General features: G+C 45.6%; 1 protein-coding gene across 1 annotated transcript in view; it reads right to left on the reverse strand.

Annotated features, from left to right (window-relative positions):
- xmas (RRM_XMAS2 and SAC3_GANP domain-containing protein xmas) overlaps positions 1-23,365 on the reverse strand; it is a gene marked incomplete in the record, with an annotated part of 165,655 nt that overhangs the window by 114,847 nt on the left and 27,443 nt on the right. The window contains 4 exon segments of the mRNA XM_084605353.1: positions 607-832; positions 2,450-2,718; positions 4,467-4,706; positions 21,236-21,360. Of these exon segments, the coding sequence (XP_084461479.1) occupies positions 607-832; positions 2,450-2,718; positions 4,467-4,706; positions 21,236-21,360 (860 nt within the window).

A 23,365-nucleotide genomic window follows, 5' to 3' on the forward strand; every position in this document is an offset into this window, starting at 1 on the left:
CCAGAGGGATGCAGTTCCAACAAGTTGGAAATGTTTCGATCTATCGCTGCCGCTTGTTGCTTAGACCGCTCAATCGCTTGCATGTGAGCGAGCTGGCCTTCACGTTTTTTTTTTCTTTTTCAAAATTCTCGGGTGCAAAAGTGGAGCATGGGTTGATTACGCGGCAAATACGGTATCGTTTTTTCCCATTGTTTTTTCGCAGACAAGCCGATTTCTGTATATCAAATTATCAATATATCGAACTATTTCGCGATCCCCTCCGAGTTCGATATATCCGGGCTCAACTGTATTGCTATTCGGTTCAAAGCCTGAATACCAGATCATTAGTTTCGATATTCAAACAATCGGAATATGGTGACAACTCTAGAAAGTTCATAATAATGAGGACTCTGCTGCATGCAGGTTCATTTAAGCCAAGTTTAATAGCACTCTAATAAGCTGAAAGAGAGGGCATAGCTTCTCCTGCACTGTCGCAAAACGTTGTTGCCGAGTGCAGTACGAATATGAGGGCTCTCGAGCGCCGCAGGTAAAGTGCAATCTGTCCAGCACCATGCGAGTGGTCTAGTACCAGCCATGATGCATCTCCCCGAACAAGTAGCAGCTCACCTCCTCCTTTTGGTGGGACTGGCAGAAGGCCTTGAGGAAGGTCTGGAGGGCCCGCACGCGCACCTGGCCAAAGTAGCGGTGCATGAGGCAGGCCACCAGGTAGGGTGCCTCGGCCGCCAGCCGGAAGAAGCGCACATAGTTGTTGCTGTTCAGGGCCCCAAAGGCCGCCACTGCCTGCTTCACTTGGGGTGACCAGCGCACCCAGTCAGGCAGCTTCTGCACCTGCCTGCGACCAAGAAACACAGTCCAACCCTCTCTTTCGTTGAGACTGCCCTGTACGAAGCAGCAAGCTAGTTGTCCGGTTGGGTAAGCTAGATAGTTGACCATCCACGTGGCAAGACGAAGGTGGCCCAGCATGCTCATTGCAGTATACAATCCTTATTCAAGCAGTAGGCTGGCCACAAATGCGAGCCAAGGCTTTTGTGAAATAGTCCATGCTACAGGGTTTTGCATCAAAAAAGGATGGAATAACAGATGGAACATGGCAGCACCTTCCTTGTTTTTATGTGCTCCTTCTCCACCATCCTGTCTTTTTCTGAGAAGAACTTGAAGCAAGTTCGAAAGTGTGCTCAATGAAAGTAAAATGATTGCAATCTAGGCAGGCCACTGATACCAAAAACACAAAATGACTATAAGGCACCTTCACTTCACTGTACATTCTGCAGTACGTCAGCGCAAAAAGTCTACGGCAGTGCCTTCATATAACATGGCAACTTGCAATCATCACGCACCTTCCTATGACTGATTGGTGATGTGCACAAAAGTGAGCCGGGGTTTGCAATGCATGCAGGAAATGATGGCCGCTGAGTTCCTGGCTTTGAGCCCACTGCAGGCAGCCACATTTTCCTCTTGCAAGCTGATGCAAGCCAGGCATAAACAATGCCAGTCTGGACTGCCTGCTTCTTGAGACAACAAAAAACCGAGCATCCCTTTCTGGTAATACAGCAGCCTGTGCCATTATTTTATTTCTCCGAAGCATAGTGGTTGACATCTATTTATGCGATGCATATTTTGCATAACGACAGTTTTTCTTCACATACTTTTTCAAGAATATAAGGGGGATGAAATTCATTCTTTTTCCAGCATCATGATGCGCATGTAAGTCGCAGACCTTTTCTGTGCTACACATGCTACATTTCTGGTCTTGAATATAATTTTATGGATAGCCTATGGTCAGGATAAGCAAACTTCGTTAAACTGAAGTTTATTATATTGAGATTCTCAGTTCAATTCAGTCGTTTAGTCGTGTCCAACTCTTCGTGGTGACCCTATGGACCATCTCACGGCACGCTTTCCGGTCTCTCACTATCTTCCTAACATCACATAACTTCATCTGCAGCGCCTCGAGGATGCTATCTAACCACCGCGTTCGCTGCCTACCTCTCTCTTCTCCGGTGACCTTCAACCTTTCCCAACATCAAATCTTTCTCCAGCGACTCCTCTCTTCTCACCAGATGACCAAAGTAGCTGAGCTTTAACTTTAGAATTTGACCCTCCAATGAGCAGTCAGGGTTTATGGTCGACAATATCGACTGATTTGATCTTCTGGTAGTCCAAGGAACTCTCAAAAGTCTCCGCCAGCACCACAATTCAAATGCGCCAATTCTTCGGCGGTCAGCCTTCTTCACAGTCAAACTCTCGCATACATACATCACAACTGGAAAGACCATAGCACAAGTTATATGGATCTTGGTTGGCAGTCTAATGTCTCTGCTCTTTACTAGGCGGTCAAGGCTAGCCATGGCTCTCTTTCCCAGAAGCAATGATAATTAAATTAAATTTAAATTATATTTGCAAAAACAAAAGTGCCCTTTCCATATCCCAAGTACTTTAGAGTGCTCACCTGATGGTGTCTCCCTGGTTGAGGTGCAGCAGCACGTCGTAGGCCCGGAACTCGGGTTCATTGGGGCACTGCAGCCCCTTCAGGGCCAGGTCATAGTAGAAGTGCTTCAGAGTCTGCAAGCACTTGACCAGGTTCTCGTCGTTGATCTTGGGGTCGAAGGCTGACATGTCCTCCTCGCACAGGGCAGCCGCACAGTGGATGTGGAAGCGGGCACACTGCTCCACCAGCACCACGCATGCCTCGTCACACAAGTGCTGCTGCGTGATGTCCTGCACGGGTGGTTGGAGCGCTTCATGGGGTGACCCCGAATGGGCCTGGCAATGTCACCGGCCAGCTACCACGTTTGCGATTTATTTGACATACGCAAGGATTTTCACTTACTGGAGCTAGTAGTCTTTTTGAATTACAAATAAATAAATAAATAAAAAATTGGAAGACACTCACCCACCACTAGTTGAGGCTATGCGATGGCACAAGACCCTCATGAGCTATCATGCGTGACCATACGTACCACATATACAATTCACTACAACCATACACACAACACGTGATGACTGCACGTATACAGGGTGTCCAAGCTAACTTTAGCCAAGGGTTAAAAGATGAAACATTTGAGGTGGGCCAGAGAAACTACTTGTATATAGCTGCCAGCCATCTGGTGCACCACAGGAAATTTTTTTCATTTGCAATTAACTAAGTAGTATCAGATTTTTCTAATTTACTAACTATTGTCTTTAGAAAATAAATGAATTTGCAGAGTTGGACAGCACTTTCTAAAACCCCCATTCCATTTATTTTTGATAAAGAAAGCCTCACGTGTATCGTTTTCCTAAGCTTCCACTTACACTCGTCGCATGGGTAGATGCAATTAATCGGATTTAAACTTCCTAGTGAGAAGGGCCCGTCTTGATCAGGCCTTCGTGCTGGCTGTAACAGTCCTGCCCGAGTGCACATAAAGTTCGTGCTGACTCTCCTCAATCTTTTCAAGCAATTTTTAAAACAAACGGAGAAGCACTGGTGTCACGGCAATGCAGAGCTAAAATAATGAAGATGTGCAAACACAGCAGCTCTATGCAACAGCAAACACAGCAACTACCCTATGCAAGTCCGTGTCCCAGCAAGAGGCATGCAAAAGGAAAGAAAAATAAAGAGCCTCTGCCCGTGCCACAAAGTATAACAGGCTTCCCAGCAAGACAGACATATTCATTATAAATTGACTATATAGAATGTTAAAATTCTAAAGCAACAGTGACAACCAAGGCTACATCTCTCCAAATTTCTGCCGAACAGCAGCACCATATTTAAGATCAGCGCAATTAAGCAGATTGGTGTAATTTTATCAATTTTTACGAGAATGGCAGGGCCCTTCTGGTTTGGTGCAGCTTGTTTGGTTATTTCCGCCCATTACGCAATGGGCGGATATAGTAACTTGAACTTAAGATGTCTTAAGTTCAAGATAGTAGTTTCAACCACGGGTTGTCTTTAGTGCCTCCGGTATTAGACGGCCGTAGCAGCAAGCATAAAAATGTTTTTACAGTTTGTTTTTACAGGTTGATTGTATGTTGCCTTTAGCGCTGCTGATTATCTGGGGTCATTCTGGTGCACAGGCACAATAAATCCCAGAAATATGTGAGTGGAATGTGGGGACTTAATGCCTCAAAGTGGCCTGGACATGAGGAAGGCCGTAGTAGAGGGCTCCGGATTGATTTTCCCGACTAAGGGATCTCTGATACAGGCGCCCTTTTCCGTTTCACCTGCATCGAAACACAGCCACAACAGGCAGGTTGCAACGTGGATACTCTGGCTCAGCACCCGACCGCCTATCCATTGAGCCATTGCAGTGGGTTAAGCCCAAAAATAAGTTATTGATTCAGGACAGCCTGTGATGTATTGCAGATACAGCAAGTGCTGAGAGCACATCAGCACAGATAACCAGTGCTCGCCATTCTCACTCGGGTCCTTCGAGAAATGATCAGTGCAGCAGTGTTCCATGAGCAACTCTGCACTTGCCACCCACCTTGCGGATGGAGCGCGTTCGGTTCCAGATGAAGTCGTACCACTCGCCTACTGGCGGCGCAGTGCCATCACCAGAGGCCAAGGCAGAGTAGTCCATCAGGTGCACAATCAGGTAATCCATGGTGTGGCGGAGCACAAGCGGAGGCCGCAGCTCATGTGCCAAGGGCTCCTCCTGGTCTGCCGATGAGCGGCTGTACTCCTTCACCATCCGTGTGTGGTCCATGACCCCATCACTGCCAGGCTGCAAACCAGGGGAGTGGATGAAACACATGGCTCCTTTCTCTGCTGCAAGCGAATATGCCTTAATGTGTTTTCCAAGCTTCTTTACATGTTTGTATTGATAAAAATTAATTTGTTTTTCACGAACCCTTGACATTTGCATCATCGAAATTCTACCGTAAAAAGAGTCCATCAGAGTCCATTTTATCAGCTTTTCCGCGGAAAGCATTGAGCAGGGGGGTAAAGCTGAGACCAAAAAGAAGTTCCCATATGTAGTGCTGCCATTATCAAACTGATCACAGTGGCCAGCAAAAATGAGCAAGGTTTGGACTGGAGTTGTAAAAAACTGCAGTAGACAGTGTAGCTTTACCAAATTTTTATGGGTTTTTTCAAGTTTTGAAACACTTTCAGACACTGTTTGGGGCACAAGGAATTGATGTAGGACAAATGTGAGCCATGTTCCCGAAAAGCACTTTTTGAGTTTCAGTTTGAAGATTCTGCTTTCGAATGTCGCTTCAACTTGCAGTTGCAAAATCAGAGCATTCAAAATAAGAAGCTGTTTGTAACAAAGAGCCACTTGCACTCTCAAGCATCGTGATGGAGCTTTCATGTATTGTATGGAAGGTCAAAGCTCCAAAATATTCGGCATACCACCTCAGGCACGTGTCAGCAAGCACGCCGCATTGAACTAGCATTTGGAAATTTCATGGCAGGTTTTTCCTTGCACAACGAGAGCTATACCTCAACTCAAGGTGTGTGAACAAAAACAGCCCGAGACAAATGACACCAAACGAACTGAACATTTGATTTTTATTCGCAGATTTTCTCATGGGAACAAGTGAACTAGTTTAGTGCCGTGGGTTTACCACACTCTCAGTTAAACCAGAACACACTGGTCTGCTCAAAGCATTCACAGGGCAAATAAAGTGAACAGTTAACATACACACGATCACCCCTTGGCGTTTGCTGTACGGAGCGCTGGCCCTCCAGAATAAGCTAGGCAGAGGTGTTGCGCGTGTGCTCCCCGGACGAAATGCACACGAAGCGCGTGACAATCAAGGGCTAGTTGGCTTTCAAGGGACAGAACACTGAAATTTAGGTCTCAGATTTTTTCACCACAATGGAAAGATTGATTTTTAAAATGTTCTATTCCATAGCGGTTTTGGTAGAAATGTAGAAAACTTTTACCGAGAATTTTTCTATCAGTGCATGTGCCCATTTTTATGTAGTCCGACGCTGGGAATCATGGAAAGCGACTGCTTGACGACTGGTGGTCGACAAAAAAGACGTACTGAAACAAAGATAAATTTCACTCGCCAGAAAGTAATTAGACGTTGTTTTATTTTTTTTGCTTAGGATAATGATCCTCAAGGCTGTTATGGCACCATAATTCATGCCTCGTCGACGAAAGCTTTAGTGGGCACCATGGTGTAAGATAGGAGAGGTGTGTGAACGGAGGCTGCGGACATCGCGAGTTTTCGTTCAGTATTCTGTGTTTGTCAGGTAGACAGCGCTGGCGCATTGCGGGCCACGGCCGCGGGCTGTGAGCTAACAGATGAAGGAGCGGTGCAGGTGCAAGTGTTTGAAGAATGCACATTTTCCATTGGACAGGCCCGCTTATTGAACTTTATTCTTGTAGATAGGCAGCAAAGCAACAATGCTAGATTCGGAACAAAAACATACTGCAGTACTTCTATGTTTTTGGGAAAGTAAAGTGGTTAAAAGGCAAGGCAAAATCAGTCGCAATGTGCCATGCTCGTATAGCAATGCGAGGTTGGGATTCCTGTACAGAAACTATGTTAGTGTCACGGTTGCTGATGTCTTGAAGACGTATTTACGGCAGTGGGATATTGTTGGTATGCACTTTCCTGGCTTGCTTTTTTCAGATAAAGAACCAGGGTAATACAGTTCCTTGTTCTTGCTGTTAAAATTGTCCCGTAGTGGTGATAAGGCAGTAGACACCAAAAGAGGACACAGGCGTGACAGTACTGAAATTGAGTCTTTATTGGGCTGAATTGCACCCGCAAAAGAACTAAGCAATTCGGCGGTGATAGCAACAAACTTGATTGTCGATCGTTGAACCAAGAATGCCTGTCGCACACATCAATACTCAATTTAAAGGCGGCTCAGAACCATCTAGATAAGGTCGCAAACTGTTCTTAGCACAACCTAGAAAATTGTACAAACATACGCGAGTGGCCGTAATCTTCGAGACAGATCTGCGCATCTTGTGCGACAAAGAAACTTATAAAAGTCTGTCTCGCGACATCGAGCATTAACAAAGAATACTTGCTGGCTTTGCTGCCTAGTTTTCCATGGATCTTGCAGTTTACAAAGGCTGATTCAGGCTTTTCTGAGAGTTGTGTTGGTGCGACAAGCACTGCTTGCATTATAAACATGTAGTGTGCCTCAGAATTTTTCGGCACAAAAACCCAGCACATAATATATACAGGTATATAATAGTCTTCCACATTTACAGATTGATTAACATGATCAAACACATCCTCACATGCTACTTCTGCATCAACAACGTCACCAAGGTTTCGCTTCAGCTTCTGAAGTTTACTTTCCTGGTCCGAATCATCTTGAAATGCTGATGTACGAAATCGTACGAAATGCTGGCTTATTTACACCCTGGATCTGGCAGTTACCAAATTTGTGCGGCTATAACAGGCTATATATGGACAGCATGTTATAGAGCTGAAGGAATGCTGGCAATGACAGAGGCCGTTCTGGCCACCTGCCTGGGGAATTATTCTAAAAACCTTTCAAGAACACCTTGAATAAACTTCCCTGTGAGCATGTATTTAAAAGCACTGGCCCCAAGCAGATATTTAGAAAGTTTGATTGTGGACAGGATTGTCACATGCAAGCCCTCAGCAGTTGGCTCTGTCAGAAAGCAATCGCGGAATATTCTGCCAGAAACAACCTCCCTCTCCCATTTTCCCATGTGTTCAGCAGTGCAGAGATACGCTCTCTGAACAATCGTAAATATGACACCATGCATGCCACACAACGCAGCACGGCCAGTAATAAACGTCAGAGAAAGCTGTGAGAGGCCCCGCAGGCCTGCACTATAGTGGCCCGCAGCGTGCAACTGCCATCTATCGGGACGCGTGCGAACCGCAAGCGCCTACTCCGCACACCCTTTCCGAAGGGGGAGCAGCGCGTTCAGCCACCTTCCTTAGCTTACACCATGGTGGGCACTATCATCGCTTCATTACCAAAATTTCACACTGTGGAGTCATCTAGTGGCAAAACCTAAAATCATGCCTCTCGCAGTGCAAAAGGAGGGGTAGTTTTTATTTAAGGATGCAGTGGAGAGAGCGCAAAATATAACGAATTATGACAAGCACGCTTGGAAGAAAAAAGAACAGTGTTGTTGTTGTTGTGGCTGTAGGAAGAACGAAAGGAAAATGCACGAGCCTGCAACTGGCTCTGTAGCTAAGCCACCCCTGTAATAAGGGAGTAATTACTCATTGCATCCACCCAAGCGCAGCCAACGGCTACAAAGGAAAGCTATACAGCTTTCTCAGAAACTTCGTAGTTAAAGAAAAATTCGTCCTGATCCGGGAATCGAACCTGGCACCACCACCTTTTCGGGGCAGTCGCTCTGCCGACTGAGCTAACCAGGACGGTCAGCAGAGCAGACAGTAGGGCGAGAGCGAACTGATCTATAACTCGAAGTGGGAATGGTGTTTGTCAAATATTTAGGGGAATCCCCGAAGGTGGAGTAGATTTGTAATAAGGGAGTAATTACTCATTGCATCCACCCAAGCGCAGCCATACGGCTACAAAGGAAAGCTATACAGCTTTCTCAGAAACTTCGTAGTTAAAGAAAAATTCGTCCTACCGTCTGCTCTGCTGACCGTCCTGGTTAGCTCAGTCGGTAGAGCGACTGCCCCGGAAAGGCGGTGGTGCCGGGTTCGATTCCCGGATCAGGACGACTGTATAGCTTTCCTTTGTAGCCGTATGGCTGCGCTTGGGTGGATGCAATGAGTAATTACTCCCTTATTACAAATCTACTCCACCTTGGGGGATTCCCCTAAATATTTGACTAAGCCACCCCTGCTGTCTCGTGCGAACAGAAGAGAAAGCAAAAGAAGTGGGAGAGAAAGACGTGTGCCGCAACAGCCGTCGTCCACCACCTAAGCTGTGGCGGGTGCAATGACTGCCTACAACACATGAAAATTCGGTGGCAGGATAGCCCCCGCCGGCAGTGACCTACCCGTCCAAGCCCCAACAGGGCGAGGATCAGCCACCCTCCATTCTCCCTCCAAAAGAACAGTGCGCACTTATGAAAATCAGCTATATTTTGCTGACGTATAGTCACGTGAGGTACTACACTTAAAGTAATAGGGTTTCTCCGCTAGGTAGTGCCTCAGTTGTTTTTATGCGATTTTCAATGAAAAATTCAAATTGTAAAGCCTCTTTTCTTTGATATTGTAGTGCTCAAACTGTACTATATGAGGCAAGGTCTTTTCATTACCACTATAATCTCATGGCATATTTTGGAAAGTGTTCTGTCCCTTTAAGATAACAATACAGAAGAAGCTTGACCCCTATATGAGGTTACAATAGATACACGACGCAACATATCATCACAAAACCTCTAAACGCGACGATTTTGTCATTGTTTACAGCAGCTACTCTACAGCAGCCGTCAGTTAGCTGCACGCCTCCATCTTTTAACGATCTATGTTCATCAGCATCATCATCAGCCTGACTACAGGGCGAAGGCCTCTCATATTTCTCCAATTAACCTGTGCTAGCTCCAAACAAAATTCTCCAAAGTTCTGTGCTAGCTGCATTCACTTGGCCCCTGCGAACTTCTTAACCTCATCCGCCCGTCTAACTTTCTGCCACCCCCTGCTACGCTTTCCTTCCCTTGGAATCCAGTTTGTTACTCCAAGCGATCATCGGTTATCCTCTCTTCGCACTACATGTCCTGCCCATGCACATTTCTTCTTCTTAATTTCCACTAGAATGTCAGTAACTTGAGTTATTTCTCTGACCCACTCTGCACGCTTCCTATCTCTTAATGTTACCCCTACCATTTTTTGTTCCATAGCCCTCTGAGTTGTCCTCAACTTAAGCAGAACTCTCTTGGTTAGCCTCCACATTTCAGCCACATAGGTGAGTACAGGTAAGATTCAACTGTTGTATACTTTCCTCTTGAGTGATATCGGTAAGCTACTAGTCATAATATGCGAGTGCTTGCCAAATGCGCTCCATTCCAATCCTATTCTTCTTGTTATTTCCTTTTCACGGTCCGGATCTGCGGTTACTACCTGTCCTAAGTAGACATATTCGCCTACTACTTCCAGTGCTTCGCTACCTAACGTAAACTTCTGTTCCTTCCCGAGGCTGTCGAACATTACCTTAGCCTTTTGCATATTGATTTTTAAGCCTACCTCTCTACTTTTCCTGTCTAGGTCATCAACCATTATTTGCAGTTCATCCCCCGAGGTACTTAGCAAGGCAATGTCATCAGCAAATCGCAGATTACTGAGGTATTCTCCATCTACCCTTATCCCTATCTGCTCTCATTCCAAGTCCATGAATACTTCTAAGCAAGCTGTGAAGAGTACTGGGGTGATTGTGTCTCCTTGCCTAACACCTTTCTTTATGGGAATTTCGTTCCTTTCTTTATGCAGAACTATGGTTGCGGTGCAGCCGCTATATATATCTTCCAGCACTTTCACGTACGGCTCGTCTACCCCCTGATTTCGCAATGCCTGCATCACCACTGCGGTTTCAACTGAGTCAAATGCTTTTTCATAATCAATGAATGCTATGTATAAGGGCTGGTTATATTCCGAGCATTTTTCTATCACCTGATTGATGGTATGGATATGATTGATAGTAGAGTACCGTTTCCGAAAACCTGCTTGATCCTTTACTTGGTGGCAGTCTAAGGTTGTCCTGATTCTATTAGCGATTACCTTAGTAAATACCATATACGTAACAGACAGTAAGCTGATTGGTCTGTAATTTTTAAGGTCCTTAGAGTCCCCTTTCTTATGAATGTTTGCATTCTTCCATGGTTCCGGTACCGTCGATGACACCAGGCACTGCGTATACAGGGTAGCCAGTTTTTCTAGCACGATATCCCCCCCGCCATTTAACAAATCTGTAGTTATCTGATCCTCTCCAGCTGATTTCCCCCTTTTCATAGTTTCTAATGCTTTCTTGACCTCGTCCTTCATTACTGGTGAAACGTCTGACTGTTATTCTCTACTGCCAATCTGATTACGGTCCTGACTACTTTAGCTGCTGTAGACATCTGTATAGAACTCCTCGGTTACTTTGACTATCTTGTCCATATTTGTGATGACGTTGCCCGCCTTGTCCCTTATTACATACATCTGGTTTGTGCGTATGCCCAATTTTTTTCTTTACCGCCTTAAGGCTTCCCTCATTCTTTACAGCATGCTCAATTTTCTTTATGTTATACTTCCTTATATTGGCCACCTTGCGCTTATTGATTAGCTTTAATATCTTGGCCAATTCTATCTGGTCTGTTGGATTGGAAGCTTTCATACTCTGGCGTTTCTTAACCAAATCTTTCGTCTCCTTAGACAGCTTACCGGTATCCTCTCCAACTATCTTACCACCTACTTCTACAGCGCACTCAGTAATGATATCTCTGAAATTATAGTTCATTGCTTCTAGGGTAATGTCGTCATCCTCGGTTAGAGCTGAATACCTATTCTGTAGCGAGATCCTGAACTCTTCTGCCCTCCCCCTTACCTGTAATTCGTTGATGGGTTTCTTTCTTACTAATCTGTTGCATTCCTTCTTCAGATTTAGGCTAATTCGGGACCTCACCCTCCTGCGGTCACAGCATCGCACTTTCCCAATACCTCTACATCTTGCATAATGGCGGGAGTTGAACACAGTATGAAGTCAATTTCATTTTTAGTCTCCCCGTTAGGACTTTTCCATTTTCATTTCCGGTTCTTCCGTTTGCTGAAGAAGGTATTCATGATTCTTAAGTTATTGCGCTCTGCAAACTCAACTGGTAACTCCCCCCTGCTATTCCTAAAGCCAATGCCATAGTCACCTACTGCCTGGTCTTCTGCCTGCTTTCTCCCTACCTTGGCATTGAAGTCGCCCATTAGTACAGTATACTGTGTCTTCACTTTTCGCACTGCCGATTCTACATTTTCGTCGAAGCTTTCAACTGCCTGGTCATCATAACTACATGTGGGTGCATAGGCCTGTACAACCTTCAGTCGCTTATTAAGCCTAATTACGATGCCTGCCACCCTCTCATTTATACTATAGAATTCATCTATATTGCCCGCTATATATTTATTGACAATAAAACCTACTCCTAGTTCTCGCCTCTCCGTTGCCTGGCAACGATCTACGTTGCCAGGTTCTAACCTTGTTCACTGGCCAGATTTAGCAAGCAAAAGTCATCTGGCAACCATCAAATAGTGATAATGGCGGCAATCATGCGGTCACCGCTCGAATGCATTACCTGAACGGGCAGCTTTCCCTCTAGAGTTTGTGCATTAACTATATGGCATTGAGTCATCATCATCAGCCTGACTATACCCACTGCAGGGCGAAGGCCTCTCCCATACTCCTCCAATTAACCCAGCTCTGTGCTAGCTGCATCTACTTGACCCCTGCAAACTTCTTAACCTCATCCGCTCACCAAACTTTCTGCCGCCCCCTGCTACGCTTTCCTTCCCCTGGAATCTAATTTGTTACCCTAAGCGACCATCCCTCTGCGTTGTCAAGAACCCTCTTCGTTAGCCTCTACGTTTCAGCCCCATAAGTAGGTACAGGTAAGATGCAACTGTTGTATACTTTCCTCTTTTTTTTTTTTTTTAGTTTACCAACTCGGAAATTATTGAGGCTGAAACATCGGAAAGAGGTGAGAGCGGCGCCCCACCAGTTTATTTTGAAATTATCTCCGTTTTTATAGGCTCATGAAAGCCCCTGAACTCCTGGTGCTTGCAGTGAAAGGGGGGAGGAGGGGGGGGGGGGGGGGGGGGGGGCAACTTTATTTGTGAAATGACCTGGCAGTCGCAGACTTTGCAAGCTTCAAGAACTTGTCAGAATACGTCCGCTCAAAACAATGTCCGGTTTGGTGACCCTTCACCATGAGGAGGTCACTGAGAGCCTTGTTGGAAAGCGAAGACCGGAATTCGGTTCTTGTCTTCTTAACCATGCTAAAGATCCGCTCACATTCAGCGTTGCTGTGTGGAATGGCAAGTAGTTGCAGCATCACCTTTGCCACTCTGCCAAACTTCACTCTTCCATCAATGCTAGTGATACTTTCCACTTCTGACCACTGAATATCAATTCTCTCTTTATTTAGGATCTCTTCGGGAACATCATATGCCTGGAGCTCTGCAAATTCTACTTCCGGGGCATCCAAGGCCTCTTCTCTCGACTTGTTCTTCTCCTGGGACAGAAGATGCGGGAAAGACTCCATGAAGAAGCCAAGGCTCTTGAAGGATGCGCTGTTAAAAAAATTTCAAATTGGAGAAGTCTTTTTTCAAAGCTTCATCTTCCAGTGGAAATTTGTGCCTTATGTTGTCGCATGCGACAACAAAGTACTGCCGAACCGCAGAAAAGAACTGCTCCTCGTCACTGGTAGGCAGTATCTCCACAACAGATGATGTGCGTGCGGCTCCCAAAGACCAGATCTTCATTGACTCTTTGGTTCCTTATACCTTGGTAGTCAACCTCCAGTGGTGAAGCCCATGCCTTCATGGCAGAGGGTTTGACAAACCTAGCCATAATATCCCTTAGGAGCTGCACCAAGAGAGACTGGATATAATGAACCTGAGGTGCCTGGGATTGAAGTTGGCAGTTGACTTTTTCAAAAACAGGGATCACACTCTTCAAGAAAACGCCATATGCCAAGCTGGCATCAGAGGACAGGAAGTAGAACAGCCGTTCTTCACGGGTAAAGCTGGCATGTCCTGTAACCTCGGATGAAAGCTTCCCTCTCTTTGCCGGGGTTGCATCCATCTTGCGTCTTGGCTCCTTCCGTTTTCGGCGATCTTGCTCAACTTCATCATGCTTATCTTCTCCCAAAGCTGTAGCTCTCTTGGGGATCTGATACGACCCTAGAAAGGATGGATGCTGCTGGTTTTTTGGCTTTGTCTCATTTAGAAAGAAGCTTACCAAAGGCTGCCACAGCTCCAGCAATCTGGTCAGGCACTTTCCCAGCGATAGCCACCGCATCGGCACATGCTTCAAAATCTTCCTCACCTCTGTGTTGTGCATTTCTTGAAATTCGATGAGCCTATCTTTTTGCTTGGCGCTCTTCTCGAGGAAGTAGAAGATGTCCACGAGCACCTCGTCGAATTCTGCAGGTAAGCAGGCGGTTCCTTTCTCGGCAGCAAGATTGATGAGGTGACACGGGCAGCCAACGACTAGCAAACTCTCATAAGCTTCTTTTAGCATAGCTGCCACGCCGTTCTTTTTCCCAATCATAACGTTGGCGTTAGTGCAAAATGCAATGCAGTTCTTAATAGATATATCGTGCGTCTAGAACGAGGTTTCCAATTTTCCGCCCGGTGGCCTCTCTATTGGAGTTCTTGCAAACAAAACAATCGGTTTTCGACATGCCGTGATTCCTTAACGTAGCAAGTTGCCACGATGGGATGCATTTGCGACGCGCTATCGTTGCTTCCATCCACAGCGATTGCGAAAGCACTTTCGGCGCCCACAGCCATTTCCCCGACGATAGCAGTTGCTTTGGTACGTCCGCACCCGTAGCGCTTCGCGTTGTCACATTTAGGAAACATTTTCCGAAATAAAGGTCCCCCTGATCACTCGCGCTTAGTGGCAGGTTGTGCTCGACAAGAAATCCTGTGAAGAGGCACTCTGCACGGATCACACTGTCTTCGCTGTTGTTTTAGAAGAAACTGCCGATGGTGCCCTGCCTTTCTGCAGGGCAGCGATGTGTACCTTAATGTCGTCCTTGCCACTGTGCGCAACATTCACATCACAGGCGCACGTGGTACAGAATCCATATTTGTCACCTTTTCGTGAACTGTCAAAGCACGGAAACTCAGTCGTGTACGATTTCCGAAATACTTGCAAGTATTTCTTCTTGGTTTTTCGAAAGTGCCATCGATTGTTCCAACCTGGGGAAACACAAAGAGTAGCTCGGCGTTCCACACTCCACTCACTTTACTGCACGACTAGCATTGGCTAGCGTGCCCCCGACGCACGATAATATAACGACTGGATTGCTAAATGTGCGCCAGCCCGAGACGAGCCAATCCAGAAAATCCAATATGGCAGCGCCTGTCGGTTGCACGCGTTCGTGGTGGTGCCGGCGGCCGCTACCTCGATTCAAGGTGCATGCTGGCAACTAACTGCTCGCGCGCTGCTTTCCAGCATGGTTATATAATAGGCCGTTACAGGATTACAGCTTAGCTATAGCGCGCAAAAGAAAAAAGCTGGGCTGTGGCGGCCACTTTTCGGAAGATTTGAGGTCGCGTCCGTACAATCGGGAGATGTAATCAAAATTCGGGAGACTCCCGGACAATTCGGGAGAGTTGGCAGGTATGTAGATGGACTTCTTTGTTACTGACCTGTTTCGTTCCCTCTTCAAATCTAGACAAATTTGAGACCTCACCATCCTGTGGTCACTTCATCAAACCTTTCCGATTACCTCTACATCCCAAATAATGCCAGGGTTAGAACACAGTATGAAGTCAATTTCATTTTTAGTCTCCCCGTTAGGGCTTTTCCATGTCGACTTCCAGTTCTTCCGTTTGTTGAAGGTATTCAGATCCTTAAAAGGACACTAAAGAGAAAACTGAAGTGGGCTTGCATCGATAGAATGCCAATTCCTGATTACAAAAAATCCACTCTTACTGAAAAACAGAGCTGTTATAAGGTAGTAAAGAGGAATAACAGAAATACAGGTATCGCCGCCACAGCCGAAACTCACAACAACAAATCACATGATGCGCTAGGGATCCCGGAGGCTGACAAATGCGAATTACGTTGCCCGTTTGAATGCGGTCGTAGGTTTTGTCTCGAATATAATAACATGCTTTTATCACACGTAAACGACGGCGAAAAGAGAACGCGAACGTTGAAAGGCAAATACAAATATATACTTGGAGGCGCCACAGGCGCCCACTTCAGTTTCGGCTCAGGCATTTCGTGCGCACTCGGATAGTTTCAAGTTTGGACCTGCAGCGCCTGAATTATGAGCTCGGAGCAGCAGATGCGCCTGGCTCGTTCCCATTTGAGCATCCGGAGGCGCGAGCGAGCAAAATCCGCTGCCTCCGACACGCTCCTTCGTTCACACTTCTGCGCCAACATATCGCCGCCGTTGCCGCTTCGACTGCGAGCTCCCGTTAACCCTGACCGGACCGCTCGACTGCAGCTAAGTATGCCACGAAAAGCATACATATGCTAAGTACCGAAGGAAAAACGCATTATCATTAAATTGTTCACTAAATCATGGCACATCTGACCAACATACTGCGGCAAGAAGACCTTCAACGTGCTATTTGCAGGCATCGTAAACAAACATACTTGCCGCTCATACCAAGGAGAGCGTCGATATATTGCGCTGGTCACTCGGTGAAAAAAAAAGGGCCTCGGGTAAAAAGTAAAAACTAAAAATAACGAAGCACCACAAATACATTACAAAAAATAAAAAAAAATTGAATTGTAGAAAAAAAAGAACAGCCGGTAAAGGTACGATTCGAACTCGCCACTGCGTGCTCCGTAACGTTCGGCTACGCCGCGCAACAGAAACTCCGGAAATATTTCCGTTCTTTATGTCATAGCCGCATTTACAATAGAATATGTTTCTGTTGCCGGTCTAAAAATTACAACTTCTTGACCATCGGAGCATGCTGCCTGCTCTCACGACTTGCAACTAATGTTCTGGATGCCTATGCGCACTATATTGTGCGCTTGATTCATTTTAACATGTGGAATTTCACAGCGCTGGCAAATTTAGTGGCGCCGGCTCTTCGGTGGACGTAATTTTCGCTGAACACGGAGCTGTAGCACAAGCCTTGAAGGAAAAAAGTGCGACTAAGTTTCAAAACTGGCAAGCGCAGCAGCGAGGACACTATTTTGCTGATAACTAAATCTTATTTGTATGTAAACATTTCGGGAAGCGTAGCGATGACTGAGGGCTCGGTTTGTTTATACGCAGTGCAAGAAGGAGCGCAAAAGCTTGAGAAACGTAAAGTATTGTGCATTACAAGCGCTCTATGTTTTTTTTTTCTTCCTTTATGGGCCTATCGCTCGGTAAATTACTCTCTTCATCGTTTTATTTATTTCGGCTCGGCTGTGGCCGTCATTGCGAGTACGCTGTTGCCCTGAAAAATGCTAACCGGTCGACGCCGCGGGCCGCGCCGGCTAGCTAGCAATCACGGAGTCTCCGCTTACGTCATAGTGTGCGTCACTCTACTCTGACTACGAGTCGGAGGCAACAGTTGGAATTCGACCGGCGGGAACAAGAAAAAACCTCAACTTCTTATCGCAATATCTCAGCAATTATGCGTTTTTTTTGCTGCCGGATATGCGGCGACAGTGTCACCAAATGTAGTTTATTAGATTTTCATAGCATCTTTGGGTGTCTTTAGTGTCCCTTTAAGATTCGTAAGTAACTCCTCCCTGCTATTCCTAACCACAGTCACCTACTACCTGGTCTCCAGCCTGCTTTTTGCCTACCTTAGCATTGAAGTAGTCATCAGTACAGTATGCTGTGCCTTTACTTTCCCACTGCTGATTCTACATCATCGTGGAAGCTTTCAGCTGCTTGGTCTTCACGACTACACGTAGGCGCATAGGCCTATACAACCTTCTGTTTATATCTCCCACTAAGCTTAATTACGATGCCTGCCACTGCTCATTAATGGTATAGAATCCATCTATATTACCCCATCTATATTACCAGCCATATCCTTATTGACAAGGAGCCCTACTCCTAGTTCTTGCCTCTCTGATAAACCTCAATAACACAACACATGCCTGCCCTACAGTACCGTATACAGTCGAACCCGGTTATATTGAACCCGGATATATCGAATTTTGGTTATATCAAACTCAAGGAATATCCCTTTGAAAATCCCATGTAAAAGTATAGGAAAGCTGCGTCATATATCGAACTCAATTTCCCCGGTCGTTCGATATATCGAACTCCGCTACACGCACTGGAAAGTGTGCCTTCCCCAATGACTATCGCATCCCCCTTGGCCGTTTGCCGCGTGACGTTTTCAAGTCACGCGCGGAAGGAATGAGAGGGGACAGTTCTGGGCAGCGCCGCGCCCATTCCCCAAAGGTGCGCGCATCTGCAGTTATCGCTTCCCGTGCGCCAACACATGACGTTTGCAAGCCACGTGCGTGGGTGTGCCCATTCTTTTGCCGAGCTATCTCTCTCCTTCAGTATGCGCAACGCATGCACCAAGCCAGCTCAGCCCGTTTTCAGACAGACGCCGGACGCTTTCTCCAGCGTGTGTTGCGAACCCTTTGCGTGCGGCGGCTGACGTGGCTATGGTATGGCGCCTTCTGACGTTAAGAAGCGGCAGATCTCTCCGTTTTTCTTTTTCTTTCTTTTTTTTTTTTTTACGAGAGTCATCCTTTTTTATTGTTGTGCTGTACGCGGCTGTACGCGCGACGTAGGCGTAAGAAAAACTGGCGAGTGGTGCTGTAAACCCGAGTGCCAACACAGTCTACAACTGGTACCGGGTCTGGCGGAAGGAACACTTTGGCAGTACTGCAGATCCTTTGACTAAGCTGGCTGAAAAGGCACCAGCCTATCTTCATAACGGTAAGTTGCAATATGCTCAACAGCACGACTTGCAACTAATGTTCTGGATGCCTATGCGCACTATATTGTGCGCTTGATTCATTTTAACATGTGGAATTTCACAGCGCTGGCAAATTTAGTGGCGCCGGCTCTTCGGTGGACGTAATTTTCGCTGAACACGGAGCTGTAGCACAAGCCTTGAAGGAAAAAAGTGCGACTAAGTTTCAAAACTGGCAAGCGCAGCAGCGAGGACACTATTTTGCTGATAACTAAATCTTATTTGTATGTAAACATTTCGGGAAGCGTAGCGATGACTGAGGGCTCGGTTTGTTTATACGCAGTGCAAGAAGGAGCGCAAAAGCTTGAGAAACGTAAAGTATTGTGCATTACAAGCGCTCTATGTTTTTTTCTGACGTGGCTATGGTATGGCGCCTTCTGACGTTAAGAAGCGGCAGATCTCTCCGTTTTTCTTTTTCTTTCTTTTTTTTTTTTTTTACGAGAGTCATCCTTTTTTATTGTTGTGCTGTACGCGGCTGTACGCGCGACGTAGGCGTAAGATATGGCGGCTGCGGACGTTAAGAAGCGGCAGGCTTTTTTTTTTTTTTTTTTTGGCGGGAGCCGTTTATCTTTGCATGTATGAATCAACGGAAGCACGCGGTCTGCTGCTGCGATCATGACGCCCGCCCCAAGCGCGGCGTGATAAATCGAACCAGGCTTGTGCAATCAAGCCATTACGGGCACTCTGCCAAGTTCGCTCCCCACCACCGGAGGAGCTATAAAAAGATAAAAGCGCCCTAACGTTATCACTGTGCAGCATCTTGGCACGCTGCCAAGAAATGAGCTGTGGATGGGATGACCGAAACGGAGCGATGCGCGCCATCCACATGCAAGCGAAAACGCTCGCGATTTCTGCCGCAGCGACACAGAAACCTTGTATTAGAGCGGCAAGAGGGGAGGGACGCAGTTCCAACAAGTTTGAAATTTTTCGCTCTGTCGCTGCCGCTCGTCGCTGAGACCGCTCAATCGCTTGCATGTGAGCGAGCTGGTCTTAACATATTTTTTTATTTTTTTTTAGATTCTCGGGTGCAAAAGTGGAGGGTGGGTTCATTATGCGAGTGGGTTGATTAAGCGACACATACGGTATTGTTTTTTTGGCATCGTAAGTGCCGTCACAAGCCGATTTTTGTATATCGAATTATCTATATATCGAACTATTTCGCGATCCCCTTCGAGTTCGATATATCCGGGTTCGACTGTATTCCTCATTTGACCTCTTAACCTCAGTAATCCCTATGATATCCCATTTCATGCCAGCCAGTTCCTCGAAGAGCACTGCTAAACTAGCCTCACTAGCTAGGTTTGATAGTGTTAACCATTGCCAAGGTCAGTTTCCAATGGAAGCCTGTCTGGAGCCAGAGATTCTTAGCACCGTTCACTGCATCACAGGTCTGACCGCTGCCGCGGTCAGTTGTTTCGCAGCCGCTGGGCACTGAGGGCCAGGGGTTCGTTGCAGTATTCATAGGTTGTGGCCAAATCCTGTTCTGGTGAGGGAGTGCGTTTCTGGAAGTGTTCACTGGCATCAGGTTGCACCCCAAACCTTTTTATGCAGTTCCATCCTTCCATCAAGACGGATCCTTTTATTCTTTTTTTTTTTTTTTTTAGTGGGAAATAGCGCGGCATTAGGATTCGAACCACGGTCCTCTTGCATGGAGGTGAATGTTCTACATCTATGCCACCACTGCCACGAAAACATTGAGTAGGGAGTCGAATAGTATGGAGCTTACTTTTTGGAAATGCTTGCCAATTTCACCCCACTCGTGAAATTTAAAGCACTGTGACAAATCAATGAGGAGGCTATGCCTGTATGGGTATTCAGTAACCTTGTCTGTGGATTTCAGCACAGCAATTAGCTTACTAAGTGTTCCTCTGCACCTGTGATTTGTTCAAGAAGAAGACAGCAGACTTTTATGGCTATATGAATATACAGACCTGATTTCCATTGAACACTTCTGACAGCAGATGGTGGACCCTCTAAGGGATGTACAGGCTAGTAGAGTGCACAACAAATTTATCCTGTCGCCTCAATACTGAGAAAAATAACTGATGGTTGCTAACAGACTGGTGTTAAACTCCAGTGGCCACCTCTGTACTGCAGTTATTCTTACAAACAAGGTATTGCCCAGAGCACGCTTCTACGAAAAGCCACTGTTGTAATTGAGTCCTTATTTTGTGATAACAATTATTTCTTCACATAAGCTGAAAACAGTTTAAAGAAAAAAAAAATCTACATTAAGAACAAATTGTGGCAGAATGTGATGAATATCTGTTCGCAACACATAAAAGGTCAAGCATTTTCCTTTGATTTGGCTCATATTCAGGTGCTAATGATGAAAAAATGTTACATGTGAAATGCTAAACTATCCGAGCTTTTTGTTTCCTAGATTATATTAGGAGTTAACTTTGTCTTTGCCCAGAGAAGGTTTCAAGTTAGGGTGACCCACTTATTTTCCAATGGCAATATAAAAGGTAAATCTACTCCATGGTGGATGCAAGCACACAAACCAAGGCCGGTGAACGCCCTATTCACAGTGAAAGTTACTTGTTTTTCGAGTCGCAATTCTTAAAACAAATGGCACAGTGCAACAGGGGTTTGGAGTTCATGCCTTTTTGTTGCTGACACCTTGACTCAGAGGTGTATTAACAAAGCACTGCATTAACAAAGCAATAAAAATGGTCATCTCTAAGTCAAGATGAACGAATAAAGGTTAGCCAGTGGGTCTACTGACCAGCACTTCGAAAGTGGAGAGGCACTTCTTGTCTGTGCGTGAGTAACGCTCCTTCTCGGGACACATGTCAGGACAGCAGCCCCTGGTGGCCTGTGCAGTCGCCAGGTCACTCTGTTTCTCCAGCCCTGCATAGAGGGAGGGAGAAGGCAAAATTCTTGAAGGGTACAACATACAACTGACAAGGTTGCTTTCTATTTTTTGCCCTTTTCTAACAGTGCACCCAAGCCAGACAGTGTAAGCCTGCCGTGGGCTCACTGCTAGAAAGGGTAAGGAATTAGACGTCTCTTAGATGTCTCTTAAGAGGAGAATAGTGAAAGCCTATCCTTCCTCATCTTTTGCCTTCTATCGTCATGATGAGTCAGGCCTAGTCATTGCAGTCACTCATAGCTAAGCATACTTATTAATTTATTTATTTAACCTTACAGGCCCCGATGGGCATTGATTAAGGGGGGTTACAATAAGAAGAAACTGACATTAATAATGGACGAAACAACTAGCAAGGCATAATGTTAAATCATAACACACATCCAACAAATTGCGGAATATAAGCATGGTTACACGGAACAAGGTACATGAAATGCCTACAGAATATAACACAAAAGGTCAGGGTTGTACAATAATGTGGAGGGGTTATCTAACAGTACAAGTCGAGCACATGCTTACGAAATGCAACAAGATCAGTTAACGAAACAATTAATTCGGGGAAGCCATTCCAGAGTGATATGGCGAGAGGGAATGCAGATGAATTGAAGGGCTTTTTGAGTCCGAAGATGCGCGAGAAAATGATACTATGGCTGTGTAAGCGCCTAGATGTGTGCAAGAGTGTTGAGTGGAAGCGGCGAAGGCCTAACGCCGTAAGCATACCTGTGCAACAGACACAGAAGTACGACTGAGCACCGACTTGCTAAAGACGGAAGAAGATGCTCTTTTTTTCATTTCAGATACACTGGATTGTCGACTGTAATTGTTGGAGATAAACCTGGCAGCTCTGTTTTGTGTTGATTCCAGCTTTGTTTGCAGGTAATCCTGATATAATGACCCTATTGCAGACGCAAATTCCAGTTGGGGCCATACATATGCTCAGTGCGCAAGTTTAAGGACATGAGCAGGTGCTTTCTTAAGGTTGCAGCGGAGGTAACCAAGCGAATGGGACGCTTTAGCACAGACGGAAGTAATGTGTTCAGACCAGGGAAGGTTTGATGTTTGAATACCTAGATATTTCTAGGATGAAATCTAGTCGCAGGTACATTATTTATGAGGTAGGAGAACTTACGAGTTTCTTTGTCTACGGCTGAGAGTCTTTACTTTACATTTGGTGGGGTTAAGCATCATTAGCCAATTTTCACACCACTCGTGAACAAAATTCAAGTTCTGCAGAAGAGCGAGGTATCGGTAGATTGTATTTTACGGTAAATTATGAAATCATCAGCAAATAAACACACACAGGAAGAAGTATTAGTTGGTAGATCATTTATATAAATAAGAAACAACACTAGTCCGAGAAACTGCCCTGTGGAACACCTGAGGTAACATAAGCTGTTGATGAGGAGTAATCGCTAACTAATGTAAACTGCTCGCAAAGGGTAAGGAAATTTCGAATCCATGATAAATCAAGACGAACAGCTGGGAGTTTGGAGATTAGGCGGCAATGGGCTACACGATCGAAGGCTTTTGAAAAGTCAAGAAAGATGCAGTCAGTCTGTTTGTTATAATTTATATTGAAATTCAGATCAGTTGTTAGCTGGAGCAGCGGTGTGTCACAGGAGTAACCTTTTCTGAAGCCATGCTGGTTAGGAAAAAAAAAGCGATTAAACTCAAGATAGTGACAGACATTAGAGGAGATAGCATGCTCGAGTAATTTACAATGCATGAGAGCGAGATTGGCCTGTAGCTATCAGGAGAGCTCCTATCACCGGTTTTAAAAATTGGAATCACTTTAACCATTTTCATACCCGCAGGCAATTGACCAGTCAGGTGCAGTCACTACAAGTTGCCATTTGACATGTTGGTCGTTCCGTAGTCATGCTGAGTCATGCCTAGCCATTACCACACATATTTACTCATTTCCAGTCAGTTGCGGCCATTACAAGTTGTCATTTGACATATTGGTCATTCCGTAGTAATGTTTAG

This window comes from Amblyomma maculatum, chromosome 1 (assembly GCF_055883805.1).
Source record: "Amblyomma maculatum isolate TAMU_Amacu chromosome 1, ASM5588380v1, whole genome shotgun sequence".
NCBI classification, from domain to species: Eukaryota; Metazoa; Arthropoda; class Arachnida; order Ixodida; family Ixodidae; genus Amblyomma; species Amblyomma maculatum.